Raw genomic sequence first — 17016 nt, forward strand, 5'->3', positions numbered from 1 at the left:
AAACAGTCTTATGGAATCAGTTGATGTTCAAGATTTAAAAAGGTTGATCCATAAGTGACAAGAACTATAGTATCAAATTTAACAGTTTACTAATCTGGATTTTTGGTGCTGGCACTTTGGGACTGGTTAATGGATGTTGTTCCTTGTTTCTCCATATATTCCTGTTTTCATACAGGTAAAATAAAATTAAAGAAATAGGACTTTATTTTCCCTGGAAAATAATACAACAAAAGAAGGTAGTCATGTTCTGTGCCAAAACAGTGCTTTGGGGTCTTACTGACTGTTTTAGGATTGCTGGGCTGCTTTTTTTTTTTTTTTTTTTTGTATAACTTTTGCCTTGCTGCTGCCTAATGCCCATTTACCTTCATAAAACATGGGCAGATCTAAAATCTAGATCTCAGCCCTAAAACTTGCCATGTACATCTTCTGTATCAGCATCAGCTAAAGGATATGTAATAGTAAAAATATATTCAATATATATTCAAAAATATATTCAATATATATTCAATATATTCAATATCATAATCTATTCAATAAGCATGTGTGTAAAACTGTCAGCACTGCAATTGTTTTTGCTTTATGTGCATGTATCTTATTTTTCTTTATTATTTATGTATTTATGTGTGAGCTGTGGTCCTGGTTCCTTATCCATTCCTTATTTTTCCAGAACCCCCAGTGATATGATAAAATAAATTTATTGTAGTTTTCCCCAATCAAAGACATCAAGGCAAGACTGGACCTTATCTGTACATTTAATATTGATTTTTTTTTTTCCATTCCAAGGATGCACAAGGAAGAACTGTTTCACCAAGATCTTTAACTCCAAAGATGTACTCCCTGCTGCATCTCTTTCCCTGCTATGCTCCTGATAGTACTTATATTCAGCATTTAGACATAGTCAGTATATATGCCAGATGTATGGAGTCAGGAAAAGCTGCAGAACTGTAGTAGGAATGTGTTGACAGGAGATAATGAGACAAGAACTAACTGGAAGATAAATCTCTGACCCCACAACGTACTCCCACACCATTACTTCTTTCTTCCATTTATACCAGGACTGCTAAACTCCCAGAAATAAAATTATATTCCTCCATAAAACTATCCAAAAAGTAGCTTGAAAAGAAAATCTCTGGTGATAAAGACTGGTCATTTATTGAATGGGTTGAGTAAAATGTAATAGGCTTGAAAGAGTATTTACATAGCTGTGGAGATAAATATGTACTCATAATTCCGTGTGTATTTCTCTATCAGCTGCAGTACTGTTCTTGGAACTAAACCAATTTCTACTTAATTAAGGCCAATGCATCACAAAGTTCATGTGTGCTAACCAGCTTTATGCACTGAGTACCTAATATATTAAGTGCAATTTTCCACTTAATATTTTGGGGTCCTTTTTTCTTTTATTTTTAAGTAATTCTTTGACATCATACATTAGCAGAGAAATAGTGTGGAAAGAAGATGAAGTTGACTGATACTTTTTTTTTTTTTAATGACATAATTTATAAGCTGAACTGTTGTTCAATTATCCCATGTTTTGACAGCAGTTTAATGACACCAAAGATATCAGTGGAACTTCTAAAGAGACTATACCTACATCTGTCCACACTTTTTTTCTACAGTATAGTACTTCAGCTTATATCCATAACAGTATATGAAAAAAGTAATCACTGCCCATAGCTAACCTCTTAGAAGATTCACTGGTTGGTTTGGTTTGGTTTTAGAAAGTAAAAGAACAAGAAGCATCCACAGTTCTGTCCTTCCAGGGGCAGACTTCAGTGTACATAACCTTGCAAATTATTCTTTACTCCTGCTAAACACTGAGCCAAAGCCTTACAATTCTAACACAAAAATCTGCTCTAAATAATTTCAGCTGACAGGGAACAGAGAGCTCAAATGCTGAAGTGTTTAGGTAGATCGGGACCAGAGAGCTGTTTACTTTGCATGATCAAATTCATGCTCAATAGAGAACTACTAAATTAGATTCAGTTCATTATGCTGCTAATGATCTTCTTTGGGAAAAATGTTATAGATTTACCTAATCTGAAGGAGTTGGTAGGTATTTCGCTCTTTTTCAATGGAGTCTCTATTATTTCTTTCTTATTTTGACTAGGAATGTGTCTCCTGTTATATTTTATTCAGGTGATTCATTCTTTCTTAAAATAAAACACTGATGTAGTTCAACTCTGAAAATTGTATAAAAGTTACCTACACATATATGGGTAGCTTATATTATGGGATGCATATATAAAATAATATTGTGGATACATTTTACAATGAGTTTTAAACACATAGCATTATGCTAGTTATGCAAAAGATTTTACTGGGTTTTCACTGGAGCTTCATTTTTTGTTTACTACCAAATGGAACCATATCTTCATTTGGCAGAAATTATTCTTGAATCTTCAGTAGAGAATGTAAGGTTCCTTAAGGATGTCTGCTTCCTATGCCATGTTTATTATAGTTAATCATATGCAGACATAAACACACAAGGAAAAGAGAGCTCCTTAACATTTTGAAATTCAGGAATAGAATGGATATGTAAATAAAGTGTATTTGATTCACACCATTGACCAAAAAATTGTTTTGATCCAAACAGAAATAACAGTGAATTGACTCATAAAAAGAGCATACAAAAAGGAACATGAAACTAATCTCAGTGAAATTAAATATTCATTCAACCTTATACAAAATAATTTGTTTCTATTTTGAGCTCTTTTAACAACAGAAAAGGAAGTAAAAGTGTTTAGGAACTATTCATAATACTGTAGGTATCCATAGCATCTTTTAGCTCAAAATTAGCGAAGGCCATTCATCTTCAGTACTGGAGAGCCATATTCATCTCTGCATGCAGTTGGTTTCTGCATCTCTCATACAGTGCTATGCTACTTTACTTTGGCTATCCTGGCCTGCTTTGCTGGCATACTTATGCTGGATTTTTCCCTCTCCTGTCAGAACAGAATGAGAGAGAGAAAAGAAGCTGTCCACAGGACAGTGCTTAAGTTACTAATGCTAACAGGAAAAAGCTTAGTGCTCTCAACTGTAACGAGAATCTGGAGGAGAAAGGTCAAAATTTGGTTCTAATCCTTATCCTCTTCTGAATTTGGGATTAATGGTTACTTAGCAAGCAACTCATAGAACTAGTTTTTCTTCTGAGTGATCATTAAAAAAAAAAAAGTTTTTTTTTCAACACACTTTCCTTTTCTTAGAAAACAAACCAACTTTTGATCAATTTTAGTTTAAAGTATGGATATTTTGATTACCTAAGCAAAGTATTAAGCAACCCTTTCAAAAAAGATTCAAAACCCAGTTCTCTTTTCTCCTTGATGTATAGCTTAATTGGTTACATTCTGCCATATTCTGTTTGCCTATGAATCTTGAATTCCTTTCTGTAGAAAAATACAACTTCAGTAAGAAGGGTGAAAATTTCCTGCAACATCCCATATCCTGGTGATAGAAAAGCTTCCTTGAATAAGAAAGTATTTGAAGGTTTGAATCCCTCAAGATGAGATTTGCGTTCTGCCTAAATCTTAAACTTCATGGATTCATTTAGTTGTGTCTTTAAGTAAAAGATATGAAAAATATTCATCCTTGTAAATATATCTATGCTGTTTTTAACCCAGTGAGCACCAACCATTGGAGGTTTCAGGAGACCTATAGTAACTGTAAGAATTCACAGAGGTATGATATTAGCATTCAGGCACTCAACTCTGCTAAGAGATTTTTTCTCTGGAAAAATATAGGTACCTGATTATTGAAAGGTTAGATAAATCATCCCCTTTAGAGCATCTTTGGCAGGTGTCCTTTTCATGAGAATTCATGGCCGAGTGTGTCCTAAAACCCATTCTTAATATTTTATAACAATTTTTGGCTCATTTTCATTCAAGTACCAGTACTGGCTGAAGTTCAGATTGATTCTCTTTTTATTCCCAACTGCCTGACAGCCCTTGAATACAGACTACATTTTATGCAAATGGCTCAGTACCCACTGACTGAATGATCAGCTTTGGCTCAAGCTCTTGCTTTTCTTTATAAACATACTTTCCATACCAGAGAGACAAAAACAATGTCAAATCTGCAAGCAGATATGCAAATAAATGTCAAATGTATTAGAATAGAATATATAAGTGTTTCAAATCCTTGATTCTCAGTCCACAGAACAAAAAATTCTTCCTAGTATTTTCAGTACATATTTTTGTAATTCTAACACTTTATAACCTAGGACAATTAGAAAAGTTAGTTTTTTGTCTTCTGTTTGATAGCTTGGTCATACGCTGTAAGAGTAAGATAATGTTTCCATTTTGGAGGATGTACTGACCCTAAGGTTAATTTTTCACCTTTATTTCATGTCTAGCATTTCAACAGTACAAACACCTGCTTTATTTTCCTAGTTCTATTCTACTTTGAAAACAATGTATTTGCTTTTGATTTCAGAGAAAATCTTTCTTTTAACCTATTTTGTAAACATTTCTTAAACTGAAAAGAGAAAAGAAACCTTATTTTAATATTTCTTGCTAGTAGGTTGGGACCCAGTCTATTTAAAAAAAAAAAAAAAAGAAAAAAAAAAAAAAGGATTTATATTTTCAGCAGTGTTTCAGAGTTTCATGAAAATGGCCAAATGATTTCTACAGTTTCTCGTCATAGTCTCATTTAGAAGAATTCAGACTCTGAATGATCTATTTAGCCAGAACTGTTCCTGTTGTTAAATATGATTTAAGTTTGTTATTCTCCTTTACATAATTATACAGTAAACTAATCAATCAGCATTTACATTTGCCTGTGACAAAGTTAGCTATTAAAAAAGATCATATTATAAAAGACAGAAATGGAAAATGTTTGTCATGACTTTACCATACAAGAAAATAAATGTAGCTTTCTTACAGCTTCATATTAGAAAGCTTAAGTTGTTTATCTAAAGCAAACATTATTTCATCATGTTCAATGTTTTCTTTCCCCTTCAAGATGCTAAGGAGACTTCTTGGGGTAAATTATCAACTGTTAGTTTAGGTCTGCCTTGTTGCTGTTGATTATTGAATCGATGTTTGTACTTTTCTAGATGTGCCATCAAATCCTTATGGAGTACGGGTTTTAGAGTTGTCACAAACCACTGCCAAAGTTTCATTCAATAAGCCAGATTCACATGGAGGTGTGCCCATTCATCATTACCAAGTGGATGTAAAAGAGGTAGCCTCAGAAACCTGGAAGATAGTTCGCTCCCATGGAGTTCAAAGTAAGTCTACAAAAAATAAATTGAAGTATTTTAATTGAAAGAATATCAAAGAAAAAGAATTCAAGTGTGTGTTAATTGATCCTCTGTTTCTCCATTATTCGTAGTCCAGCAGTTGTATCTTCAGTTAATGTTAATAAAATCAGACCTCCTAGCACCGATCAGAATCTTGCTCTGATCTAATGTCAACAGTTAATTTTTAGTTTTACATAATTTTGGTGAACAAATTCATGGTTATTTCACATTTTTTTCATTTTCCTGTCAAGTAGAGACAAAGAGTATGTTTGAAGCTATAAATTTCAAAGATAGTAGAAATCACAGAGGAGTTAGTTTGAGAATATGCATTACATACGCAATTAACTTAAAATGTTGAGTAAGCTATTGCATGATATTTTATCCTGGGGATTAACTACTGATTTTTAACTACTTAGGAACTTTTCTACATGCCTGTTTATCTTCATTATATCTGTTTCAAAAGCATATCTATAAAGTATTGTTCAACAAGTGATGCATTATATACATTTGTTGGATATTATATTGTTTTGTATCTATTATATTGGTGGGGATGCTACAAATGGGTACAGTTCATTACCAGGTCTATGCCGTCTTTTCACTTCTCTAAAGGCCTTCTTATCACTTCTGTAAGCCTCCCAGAATAGACAAGAGTTCTTTGTACATGCCCAGGGAGGGTATTTAGACAGATTAACATTAACAAAGTACTTTTAACAGATGAGTAATCCCCTGCATCTATATTTACTCTCCAGTGTTTTTAACAGGTAGTGCAAGTTAAAGCAACCCCAACAGTGTTATGATATATACGGCTGGAGATTAATTGTTTTGCAGCTATCACCACTGTGAGGGGAGAATAAGTGTAGGATATGATCTAAAGTTTTTTATCTCTTTCACATCCCATCATCATTAATTAATATAATATAATATATATAATATATAATATATATATAATATATAATATAATATATAATTAATATAATTAATTAATATAATATTAATGGATATTTGTGTACCTCTTCCCTTTTAGTGATATGTTTTGGACCACATTTGAGGCTTTTTTTTCCCTTAGCTGCTTTCTTCAATGAATTGGCAATAAATTTATCTGATAATATATATATATGTATACCCTATATTTCTCTGAATTTATCTATGAACTACTGTGTTAGAGATGAAAAGCTACTTCAGAATTTATTTGCTAAGCAGGAGGCATCTTGTTTTGTAAACCTTGTTGATTCTACACTACATAATTTGATAGGGAAATCAAAAGGGATCAAAAAGGCATTTATCAGAAGCTCTTGCAGATACTCCATGAGTTAAAATTTTGTTCTATTTGTAACATACTATATGGCCCCCCCCCCCCAAAAAAAAAGATATGTTGCCAAAACAAGGACTGAACAGCCGAGAGCAGAAAAGGTCCTCCAAGATGGAGATTGAAAAAAACAGTACTAGTGTATTTTTTATGACAATACTGTTAACTGTAACTGGAGTCTTTTTGAAAAAATCATCCTTTTCCTATTTCCTGTGAGGGTTTTAGCAAGTCTTCTAAAACATCCACTTAAACCTCTCTTCATTCTTTCTGGGCTTATTTACATTTTCATGGTAGGTAACACTGAGATACCCTCTTCTGAATCCCTATTTTCAGTTCACGAAAACATTTTTAATGAAGCTTTTATTAGAGTGAAGGCTTTTATTTTTTTTTCTTTATCCTTCCTTAAGACATTAAAGATACTTGTAAGTCTTTTGAATGATAAAAAATATTACATGCTTTAGAGGCAGTTTCTCATTGTGCTAAGGACCACTTTCCTGCGATACCTCAATACCTGCTTGGCTGAGAGAGGTTTGAGGGGGGATGGTGTTTAGACTACATGTAGTTAGTATTCTGTGTTACAGTTTGTAGTTCAGTCATCATAATTTCCATACTTGGTCAATATTCTTTAATGGAAACAAAATCACTGTTTTTGTCTGTTCAAATTTTTGAGACAGGTTTATGGTTGAGATGCAGATATAAACCCTTTTACACAGGTATGGTTAACTGCTTGCACAACTCGAGTAATGATGCATACATAATGCATGACTCATGATTTTTTTCCCAGCAGCCAGTGCTAAACCGTGCTGCAATTTTACAGGATTGCTTTTGGTCAGATTGATTTAACTCAGGAGCAATAAAACAGTACTGCAGCCCTTTCTTGCCACAGTGTAGGTAATGTGTAAATTCCAAGACTGTCTTTAATGGGGAAAGGCAGAAGAACATACATGCTGGTGAAAGTAGTGCCTGAAAGACTGTTAGTCTTCCAATACAGGGACTGTCAAGGCTGAAGTGGGTCTTCTGGTCCCCCTGTGCTGTGACCAGGAGGAATGGTGTGGTTGTCTTCATGCAGTCAATAAAGAACAGCTATAAACCGATAAAATGAACAATATATATATATTTTTAAATGGAACAAACATCATGGCAAGGTAGTTATAGAAGTTAGTTTATAAATAAAGTGTTAGCAAATGATTGATGTTTCAAAAAGCTTTCAAATGAATTGCTACTAACACTAACAAGTCATTAATTTTCTCATAATTATGACCTAATAGCCATGTATAAAGCCTTCTAGAAGTAGGATTATAGTTGTTTTTATTTATATGAAAAATCCTAACTGAAGCTGTTAGGCCTTCTTGCAAGTTTAATTAGGAAAATTAAGCAATATGAAATGAATTCTGTGCAAATCTGTTCAAATAGCTTGCAATTCATTTCATCTGGGATGCTCCTTGCCCGTTTCTTCAAAGTCTCCCTTAGATGTTGGCTTTTTTCTTAAACGGTACTAGTTTGAAATGTTTTCTGATCAAATTAAGGAAAAAATTCCGGAGTCCTGGAGCTGTATCCAAGAATATCTGCTTCCCTATTCCCTCTCCTTTGTCTTTTATAATGAAGAAGATTTCATTTGAAAGGCCGCACTGATTGCAGCTATTGAAGGAGAGCACAAAAAGTGAAGTAATCATTCTGATACGCAAACTTCAGGCTATTTAGGGATTTAAAAGTCTTAATCAACACTAGCATAGTTCGACAAGAGATCAGCAAGCAAATGGTAGATAGATTTTCCTGCACTTACTAGATGCTCTGCTGAATATGAAAATTGTCTTGTTACAAGTACATTTCAGCCCTATAGTCCCAGGGCGTGGTGGGGCTCTCCGTGGGCCAGGGCTCTGGAGGCTCCCAGGGGGGCCATGCAGGGTCTGCAGGCAGGCCCTGCCCCACCACCCCACCAGCTGCAGAGCCACCCAGCACCCCACGGGTCAGCCCCAGCACCTGCCACTGGGCACTGGGCAGCTCCCTGCTACCAGGGCTGGGCCTTGGCCAGGCCAGGCCAGGCCATGGGCCCATGTGTGGGCCCAGATGGGTCAGCCCATGGCTGGGCAGGGCAGGGCTCCGGGGAGATGGAGCCTGGCCCGCCAGTGGCCTGAGCCTGTGCAGGGTAGGGAGCCCCAGAGTATATGACTGATGAAAATGTGGTGTTTTTTGTTTTTTTTTTTTTTTGTATGTACTGCTCAGGTTTTTGGGTAACGCTACTGAACTTCATTTTTTGTCTTTAAGGAAGACTTCTTGATAGTCATCAGATGAGCAGACATTCTTTCAGAAGACTTTAGAAACTCACACTGTATGATTTTCTGCTGAGATTTCAGAAACAAAAATAAGAAATTATGTTAAAATATAGCAATTACTTGTTATTGTCATGGAGAGGAAATCTAATATATGGCTTAATAACCATTCTCATGTACTACATCTTACATTGTAGGTTTTATACTGTACACTTCCTTTGTACTAATGCATGAAATCGGACCCAGTTTCTTATTAAAGACTTTCTGGCAGTGTAACAATGCTTCACCATTAAACTAGGAAGAATGACAAATGGACTTCTGAGAGATAAGAAGGCCATATAAATTAATAATTTTATTAATGGGCTTAATGACTAAGTAGAGTATGGCAGCCTAGTTTGTAGATCAAACAAATAAATTGCAAATATTTTGGTAGGGTTAGTCAGCATTCAAAATTATTTTAATAGTTAAAAATCTTCAAGACATTAGCGTTTACTGCAAGCAGTGAAAGCAGAAGGAAAAAATGCTCATTAGCCTGCTCGAGTGGGAACATATATTTTTAGTAAGTATTTGAGACACTCAATTCCTTGGCATTGCTGTCAGATTTGGCTCTCTATGACAAGAATTTTCATCACATTCAATTCTAAAATGACACTTTCTATTCCTAAGGAGTGTTTCTGCACTTCTGGAATATCACGTGTGTACTCCAGAAATTTAGAACTACATGAAGTCTCAGAGATTTTTGTACATTTTAAATAATAGCATAAGTCATATGGAAAACATTTATGGGTTGTGAATTCAGCTTTAGAATCTGGTTCTCCATTTAGCTGACCTGCAGGCAAGCACTCTAAGACCACTAAATAATTGGATGAAAAAAAAAATATATATAAAAGCAAACCACCAGAATGTGTTGTAATTTTATACCAAACTTGTACCACAGCAAATGATACGCAATTTGGAGAATCCTAAAATTTTACATTGATTATAATACTGTTAAATTGACTTGAATGAGTGGTTTAATTTAAGAAATTGTCTGTAGTCAATAGGCAATAATTTATTGCCGTAAAAATAAATTGCATAAACCATAAAAAAGGATCATTCCCTGTATCAGATATGATACTATTGGTGGGCCTCATGGGATCTCTTTTTCAATAGAAACTATGTTTATCTTGATTCAAAATTATTTTTCGCAACTTAAAACAGCTCTGAAAATTATCAGAATGTAGGACTGCATGTATATATTAATAAGCTAAAATGATATAGTTTGCAACAATAATAAATTGTGTGAATAAAAGAGCCCTTAATTTTAATAAATCTTAATTCTTGGGATAATATGGCATGATACAATTTGTAATATGTCATAAAATTGCAAAAAAAAGTTAAAGAATGGGTGCAGCTTATAAGCAATATAGATTACTTTTAAATGGTAAGAAAAAAAAAACTTAAATTAGTTTGTGTGTATGCCTGCATGTATGTTAGTTATTCATCCCTCTAATTCTGTCTCTATGCTACTTTTGGCCTCCATCCAGCTTAATCTTGGGTTTAAAAGTCTCGTGTGGATGGAAAAGTTGGATTAGAAATAAATATCTCAAAGTCAATTACATTGATGGATTAGAGAGTCTGCAAAGTGAGAAGTGTAAAGGGAAAGCTAGGTTTAAGTATTTCAGGTTTTTATACAGACCTGAATCATCAGGAGAATTAAATGTACTTCTCACATTCAAAGGTGAATAAAATGTCATGAAACGTGAAGAAAACCCAGAAAATTTACTTCACAACATGAGTTCATAACTAAAAGCAACTGTCATGCAGATATAACCACTGCCAATATCTGAGGTTACTCGTCTTCTCAATAGTTCGTAATTCTGTTTACAGTTTTCCAAATATTCCAAATATTTTTCACGTGGTGTTCCTTTATTGTGATTTCATGTTTTTTCCTGCTTTACTGACAACTCTTGGCTAGTCCCTATTTAGACCTTTTCAAGCTTTCTATGATGGTACACTCTCAAATAGATTTGCAGTGAACATGCTCATCCGATGTAAAGGTCTTGCTGATCTGGCTCCTAAGTGTAAATCTTGTTAAGAAAAGAGTTGTGCAATGCAATATTAGATGTGAATAGCTGATAAGTGAGATGCATGGTGCAGCTGCAAATTTTGCCTTTCAAATCAGTATTGTATTCATTTGCATCCATTTTACATTGCCAATCTGCTTACAAAAAGATAAAGCACATTTATGGAATATTCATGCATATACAAACTTCATCTACATTTTGTAATACAAAACAGAAGTGTTCTTAGAGGACAGAATATTCTGAAAGTATTGTCAAGGTCATTGAATGATGGAGTAACTATGAATGGAGTTTTCCTTCTGTCACACAAAATGGTTAGCAACAAAGAGATAGCACAGCCCTCTCTCTGTTACATTTCATAATATCATTAAATAAAACTGCTTTTTGTCACTTCTCCTCTCCCTACTCTTTTCGTTCTCCTTTGGTGAAATAAAGTGTAGCATGTAGGAATAGGATAGGGAAGAAAAAGTTATGAATGAAAATAATATTTGCATATAAGATTGCTTACTTTGTTTTCATTAATGTATAGCACTGTACATTTTATAACTATAATTCTCCCACCAGATTCATTATAAAAGAATATTCTATATATAATATAGATTTCATTTATTAGTTTTATTTCAATAAAAATAGGTATCAAAGGTAATCTCCTGGATGGCTAGAGGGTGTTTATGCTCTTCCTGGTTTAATTTGTATACCCAGCATCTCAGAATCCTAGCCAATAAAAATTCAGAGTTTAACAGAGTAATTGCGTTTTGAGGGCTGTTCACAAAATATTTTTACCAAGTGCATTTTTAATATCAACCTCTGAGAAGTATTTTATAATGAAATTATTCATGTTACTGAATTAATTATATCTGATCTACAATACTATATATCTTTATTCACAGGTAATTAACGTATATTTACAATTAATTAAGCCACTACAACTTTTATTGCAAAGGAATGCAATAATTATATGTAATAGTGCAAAGATGGAAAATGGTGACAGAGTCATTCTTTCTGATTTTTAAAATGGTTGTGTGCTTTTCTGAGTATACATATCAGGGTATGACTTAAGCCTTGATCCTGTCTCCATATATATTGATGGAATTTATGCCAATAATTTTGGTATCAGTGGGATTGGCTACCATTATTTTTTTTTTAATATATAATGTACCACTTGAAATGTTTTCATTATTAAAGTTCTTTTCTTTGTGTTAGTTGAATTCTGACATTTATAGCCAGATGTTGAATCAGTATTTATGAAATTAATTGTTACTTAGGCAAGGCAGACAGATGGAACTGAGGCAGTGCGACTGTTTCTGCATATGAATAAACATGTTGCTTATTGTGTTGCAAAAACTGTTTTTATGTTGTTTTTCCTGTATTTCTCTGCCTGTGGCATGTTCTAACTTCATTTTGCCAACAAGTCTGTGATCTAACTCTGTAAGCCTCAGGTAGAAAAATAGCTTTTATGCCCTTCCTCCTATTGTGCAAACATGTAAATTAGACAAAAACATGTTGCTCATCCCAAGCAGACAGAGGTTCAGAGAGACATTCCTCACAATGTGTGGTATCTACAGATATAGGATGCATTTGTACAGAACCTTAATACTATGCTACCATAGGTTACTCACTGCTCTCCTCCCATGTCTTACTACCTTGGGTTCCTCACTGCTCTCCCCTGTGTCCTTTATCTTCTTTTCTTAAAGAAAATGAGTTATCTCCACAAAGAGAAAACTGTTTAAGCTCCGCGAAAAATGCTATTCATTTTTTCCTCTGAAAGAAATTTAGGTATTTCCAGGGGACTCAGGTTTTCCTTGAGAGTAGTCAAAAATGAGTAAAAGGTGCAGCAACATTTTGCTAAATCAAAACACTCCACTTATTAACCTGCACTGAATTCAGTCTGCATAGGTAATGGAGATTCAGACGAGAGGGAAAGAAATATGAAAAACCCTTCCTAGAATCTGTAATGCTTCTTTGACAGAAAATTTGCACTGCTGCCATTATCTGAAATATTTATGACTGAAGATGATATTTCAGCAATGATGTGTCTCAGCTGCTGTGTTTCAAAATAAATTTATGTCCTACTTTAGTTAGAGCTGTCATCCTCAAAGGATTGAAATCAAAACTAGGAGAAGAGCGTTTTTCTATGCAACAGGTAGCTCTCCAATGAGTATTGAAGTAATATTTCTGTTAATTAACCTCATGTAAGATCTACTTTGGGATTAATGTAGTGTAACTACTCTATTAGTTCCCCAACCTTCCTTACTCTGGTGGTGGCTTATGTAATATATTGCAGTCCTTAAAGATTTCTGAGCCAGATTTCCTTTGGTGAAAACACAATTTAATATACCAGGCATTTCCCATCTCATTGTTCTGTAATAAGGTAATGTAAACAACCTACCACTGGACTAGAAAAGAAGCTGTTGATTTTTTTTTTGTTTTTACTGAGTCGGATTTATGGTACGATTTATTTCACAGCAAATCATCAGATATCATTTTCGTGTGTTTCATCTTGGTAGCAGTTAATATTCTGCAATAAAACTTACCTATCTGAAAAGCTTATACTCGGCATTTGAAATAGTTTGACTATTAAGTATGGAGTTCTGAATTTTGGTCTATCCTTTCTATCTAATATTCCATTTTTTGTGGCTTTTTTTTTTTCTGTAGTGCATTCATCCTTTAATGGTTTAGATCTGCTTGCAAGTTAGAAAACTCTATATAATAAAAAGTAAGGGCTTTATTTTTAATACTACTTAATCTTTACGTTTCTTGTCACAGACCAAGTCAGAATGAATTTTTCTGTTTGGTGAGTTTTAATTCTCTGTGGTTGTTTTGGCTTTTTAAAAACTCTTTGCTACAGAATTGAAACACTATTTCTTGCATAACTTGTAAAAAAAAAAAGAAAAGTTTTAAACTCTCTATACAGTATAAGGAAACAAAACCATAATACTGGTAACTTGCTGTGGCATGATCTTCTGCAAGAGTACCATGTGATTTTCAGCCTCCCTATCTATCTTCTTAAAAGTCAAAAATACAAATGCCGTTGAGCAGCATAGTACTTGAGCCCTGAAACACCTACAGAGTTCACAAGAGAATCTTCTGTTTTTCCTTCTAATAGGAGTAGTTCTTCCGAGTCTACTCTTCAACGTAACTGTGTGAATAATCCCAGAAAAATTAAAATGGAATGCTTCAGCGAAAGCATGCAGATGCTGTGATTAGGAAGACAATATAAAAACAGAAGCAGATAGATAGAGGAAATATAAAAAGACTCAATATGATTAAGGAACCTCAGTTCTTTGGGACTTGATGTATGCCAGTGAACATGCCAATGGCATAATTCACACATATGGTATGCAGTGGACTACTTTTTTCACATTCATATACTGAAAGTGAAATTACTATATTTCTTTCAGAATATGATTTGAAATTTTACTTGCAATTACTTCGATGATCACTGAAAACTGAAACATCCATTGTGGCCAGGACTGTGAGCTATGGGCTCCTCTAAGAGTTTCATTGACATATAGACAGATGAATACATTGATTTTGTAACAGATACTACAAGGACAGGTACATATCTCTAAAAAAAAAAGTGAATTGTTTTATTAAGCATTTGCTTTCATTCTAAACATATTTCAAAAATATAAAACAAGAAGCAGTGAAAGCTTTCACTACTCTTAGATTACTTTTAAACCCCGCATTTTTGTAACATAAAATGGGATGGTTCCTTAATCTTTCTCAATTATTCTAGGTTTTCAACTGGAGTATTTAAAATATCCTGATCAGTTATGGTTCTTTGCTTTGCTTTCCTGGAGGACATGCTTATAAGTTTTCTCCTGTTTATAAAACATGTCCACGTCATGTCATTGCTGATACCAAGTGGTTCTACTTTTTGAGGGCATATTATGCCATCAGATTTAGTTGGGTTAATTTCATAAATGTATTTGTAAGAATCATTGTATCCAGACACATAGTGCTGTTCAGGGGATTATAAAGTAGAGGCTTATTTTTAAATACTGCATATATAAGTAATTTTATTCATTTAGATAGGCCCCAGGAGTCACTCAAGTGTTTATAGAATTGGATCTTTAGGTTTTATGTAGTTAACACGTTCGTGTTTTATAAAGCGTAGACTCATATCCATGCTTTGATGTTGTTTAAGTTTTAAAAGCATTTACAGTAACACTAATTTTTAGTATGCCCTAAGGTTTCTTTTCAATGAAATTATCCAGCCTTGGAAAATAATCATGGCTGAAAGGCAAGCCAAACACAGCTACTGCTTGGTTGAGGTTTTAAATTCCATCTTACCATAGCTGAAAGTTATATGTCATAATCCTTCTCTTCTCCAAATTTGATTCTTATTCTCATGGTGGTATTTTATTTTTTCACAAAATGGTTATACTTTATGGTTTGATATTTTTAAATCTCTTTAAAATGATTGCATGCTGGAAGGCATACAATTCTACTGTTTTGTTTACAAGAAAATGGTTATTATTTTTTTCAGTGGAAAATTCATGCAAAGTGCTCATAATAAAGTGCGAAATGTGGAAGTTACTGTTTTTCAAAATTTAATTAAATCCCTTTAGCTCCACATGTAATGGGACCTCTGCAGCAGAAACAAAATAAATAGAAATTCTAGTAAATCTGAAGTCAAAAGAATATAAGAGTGCTGACAAATAATTCTCCTTTCATCAAATATGGAAAAGCAAACCTAAAGCAACTGTTGAAATACTCCTTTATATTGAAAAAAGGAAGTAGGTTCCTTAGAAACTGAGAAAGAGACTACTGGCTCTTTCTCAAGACACCGGAGTTCTGTTTCCTCTTGTAAGATAACACTGCATCTGCTTTTCTGGGTAAGACGAATATTGTTGTGCTTCAACTAATGTCCATCCAGTTTATGTCCATTCCCTGATATGAACCTGACATCTGGGGAGCTCAAAGCTGGCAAACAGCAAGCCGTCTGTGGAGACAGCAAAAGGAAGCTTTCTTGCAAAGACAGGGTAATGGTCCAAGACCTCTTTATGGATCTAAGTTTCCATGTGCATATTCAATGTCGGTATTAGTAATTTACAGTACTATGGTAATGTACAGTACTGCATTCCTGTAGAGGATCCTGGAATCCAGTATCCTTTTTCTGCATTTTGTTTCTGGATTTGTTGCTATGCGTTGTCAGCAACAATTTTCTTAGAGCTGTACAATATTATTTTGGGCAACATTCTCTGCCTCGTTTTCTGCTTCTGATGGCATTTACAGGCGGTATTCTAGTGACATGTTCAGGTTCTGTGAAATATTGCTGCCAAGGCTTGAGTCTGGATTTTTGAAGGCATGGTACTTACTGAAGAACATGTTAGGAAACTTGGATGGTTGGACTTGACAATCTTAAAGGTCTTTTCCTACCTAAATGGTTCTGTGATTCTGTGAAATCATCTAAGGAGTAGGGGAAGAGATTGTATTCTCTCTCAAGTTACAGGAAAACTGTAAGTCCAAAATTTGAACAGATTTGCTTCCCAAAACACTTTTTGGTTATAACGTAACATGCATTTGCATACACCTCTTCCTGAGTATCTACAAACACACTTAATTCACTTTCAGGTCCTTAGTAGGTAACTTGGAACTTTTCCTTTGTTCATCATAAGCACCTGTCATTTTAGGTTGAACTGTCCGAGAATAGCACCAGTAATTCACTATACCTGCATCCAGGAGTATAGACAAAGGATGGTTGGTACTGCTCCCCGGTAAGGGAGAAATGGCAAGTCATGAACTGTTTGCATATGGCTTGAACATGCAGCAGATGCCCATTGCCAAGTTGGAGCCAGATTTGTGTCTCCTGTGCTCACAGTCTGAACACAAAACAGCAATCCCTCATCAAGCTCCTTAATTATTGCCTATGACTTCTATAACACTGACATCAAATTCCTCCAGAAGCCTGAATTTCTCATTCACAACAATGTTTGCATGCAGATGAAAAAAAAATGGTACTATTAGCACTCAGAAAAACAGCTAAGTTTGAAACCACTGGAATTGAAATTAAACTACTTGAAAATTGGACTCTGAGTAAAGCAGGTAAAGCAAAAAATAAAAATAAAAATAAAATGAAATTGGCTTTTTTAAAATGCATTGCTTCATCAAATTTTGTTTCTGTATTTTTTT

General features: G+C 34.2%; 1 protein-coding gene across 12 annotated transcripts in view; it reads left to right on the forward strand.

Moving 5' to 3' along the window:
- NCAM2 (neural cell adhesion molecule 2) overlaps positions 1–17016 on the forward strand; it is a 294421-nt gene that overhangs the window by 225994 nt on the left and 51411 nt on the right. For all 12 annotated transcript variants that reach the window (XM_083820854.1, XM_083820852.1, XM_083820856.1 and 9 more), the window contains exon 12: positions 5054–5227. In XM_083820854.1, coding sequence (XP_083676980.1) covers positions 5054–5227 — 174 coding nt within the window. The remainder of the gene's footprint in view (positions 1–5053; positions 5228–17016) is intronic.

The sequence above is a fragment of the Anser anser genome (assembly GCF_964211835.1).
Source record: "Anser anser genome assembly, chromosome: 1".
NCBI classification, from domain to species: Eukaryota; Metazoa; Chordata; class Aves; order Anseriformes; family Anatidae; genus Anser; species Anser anser.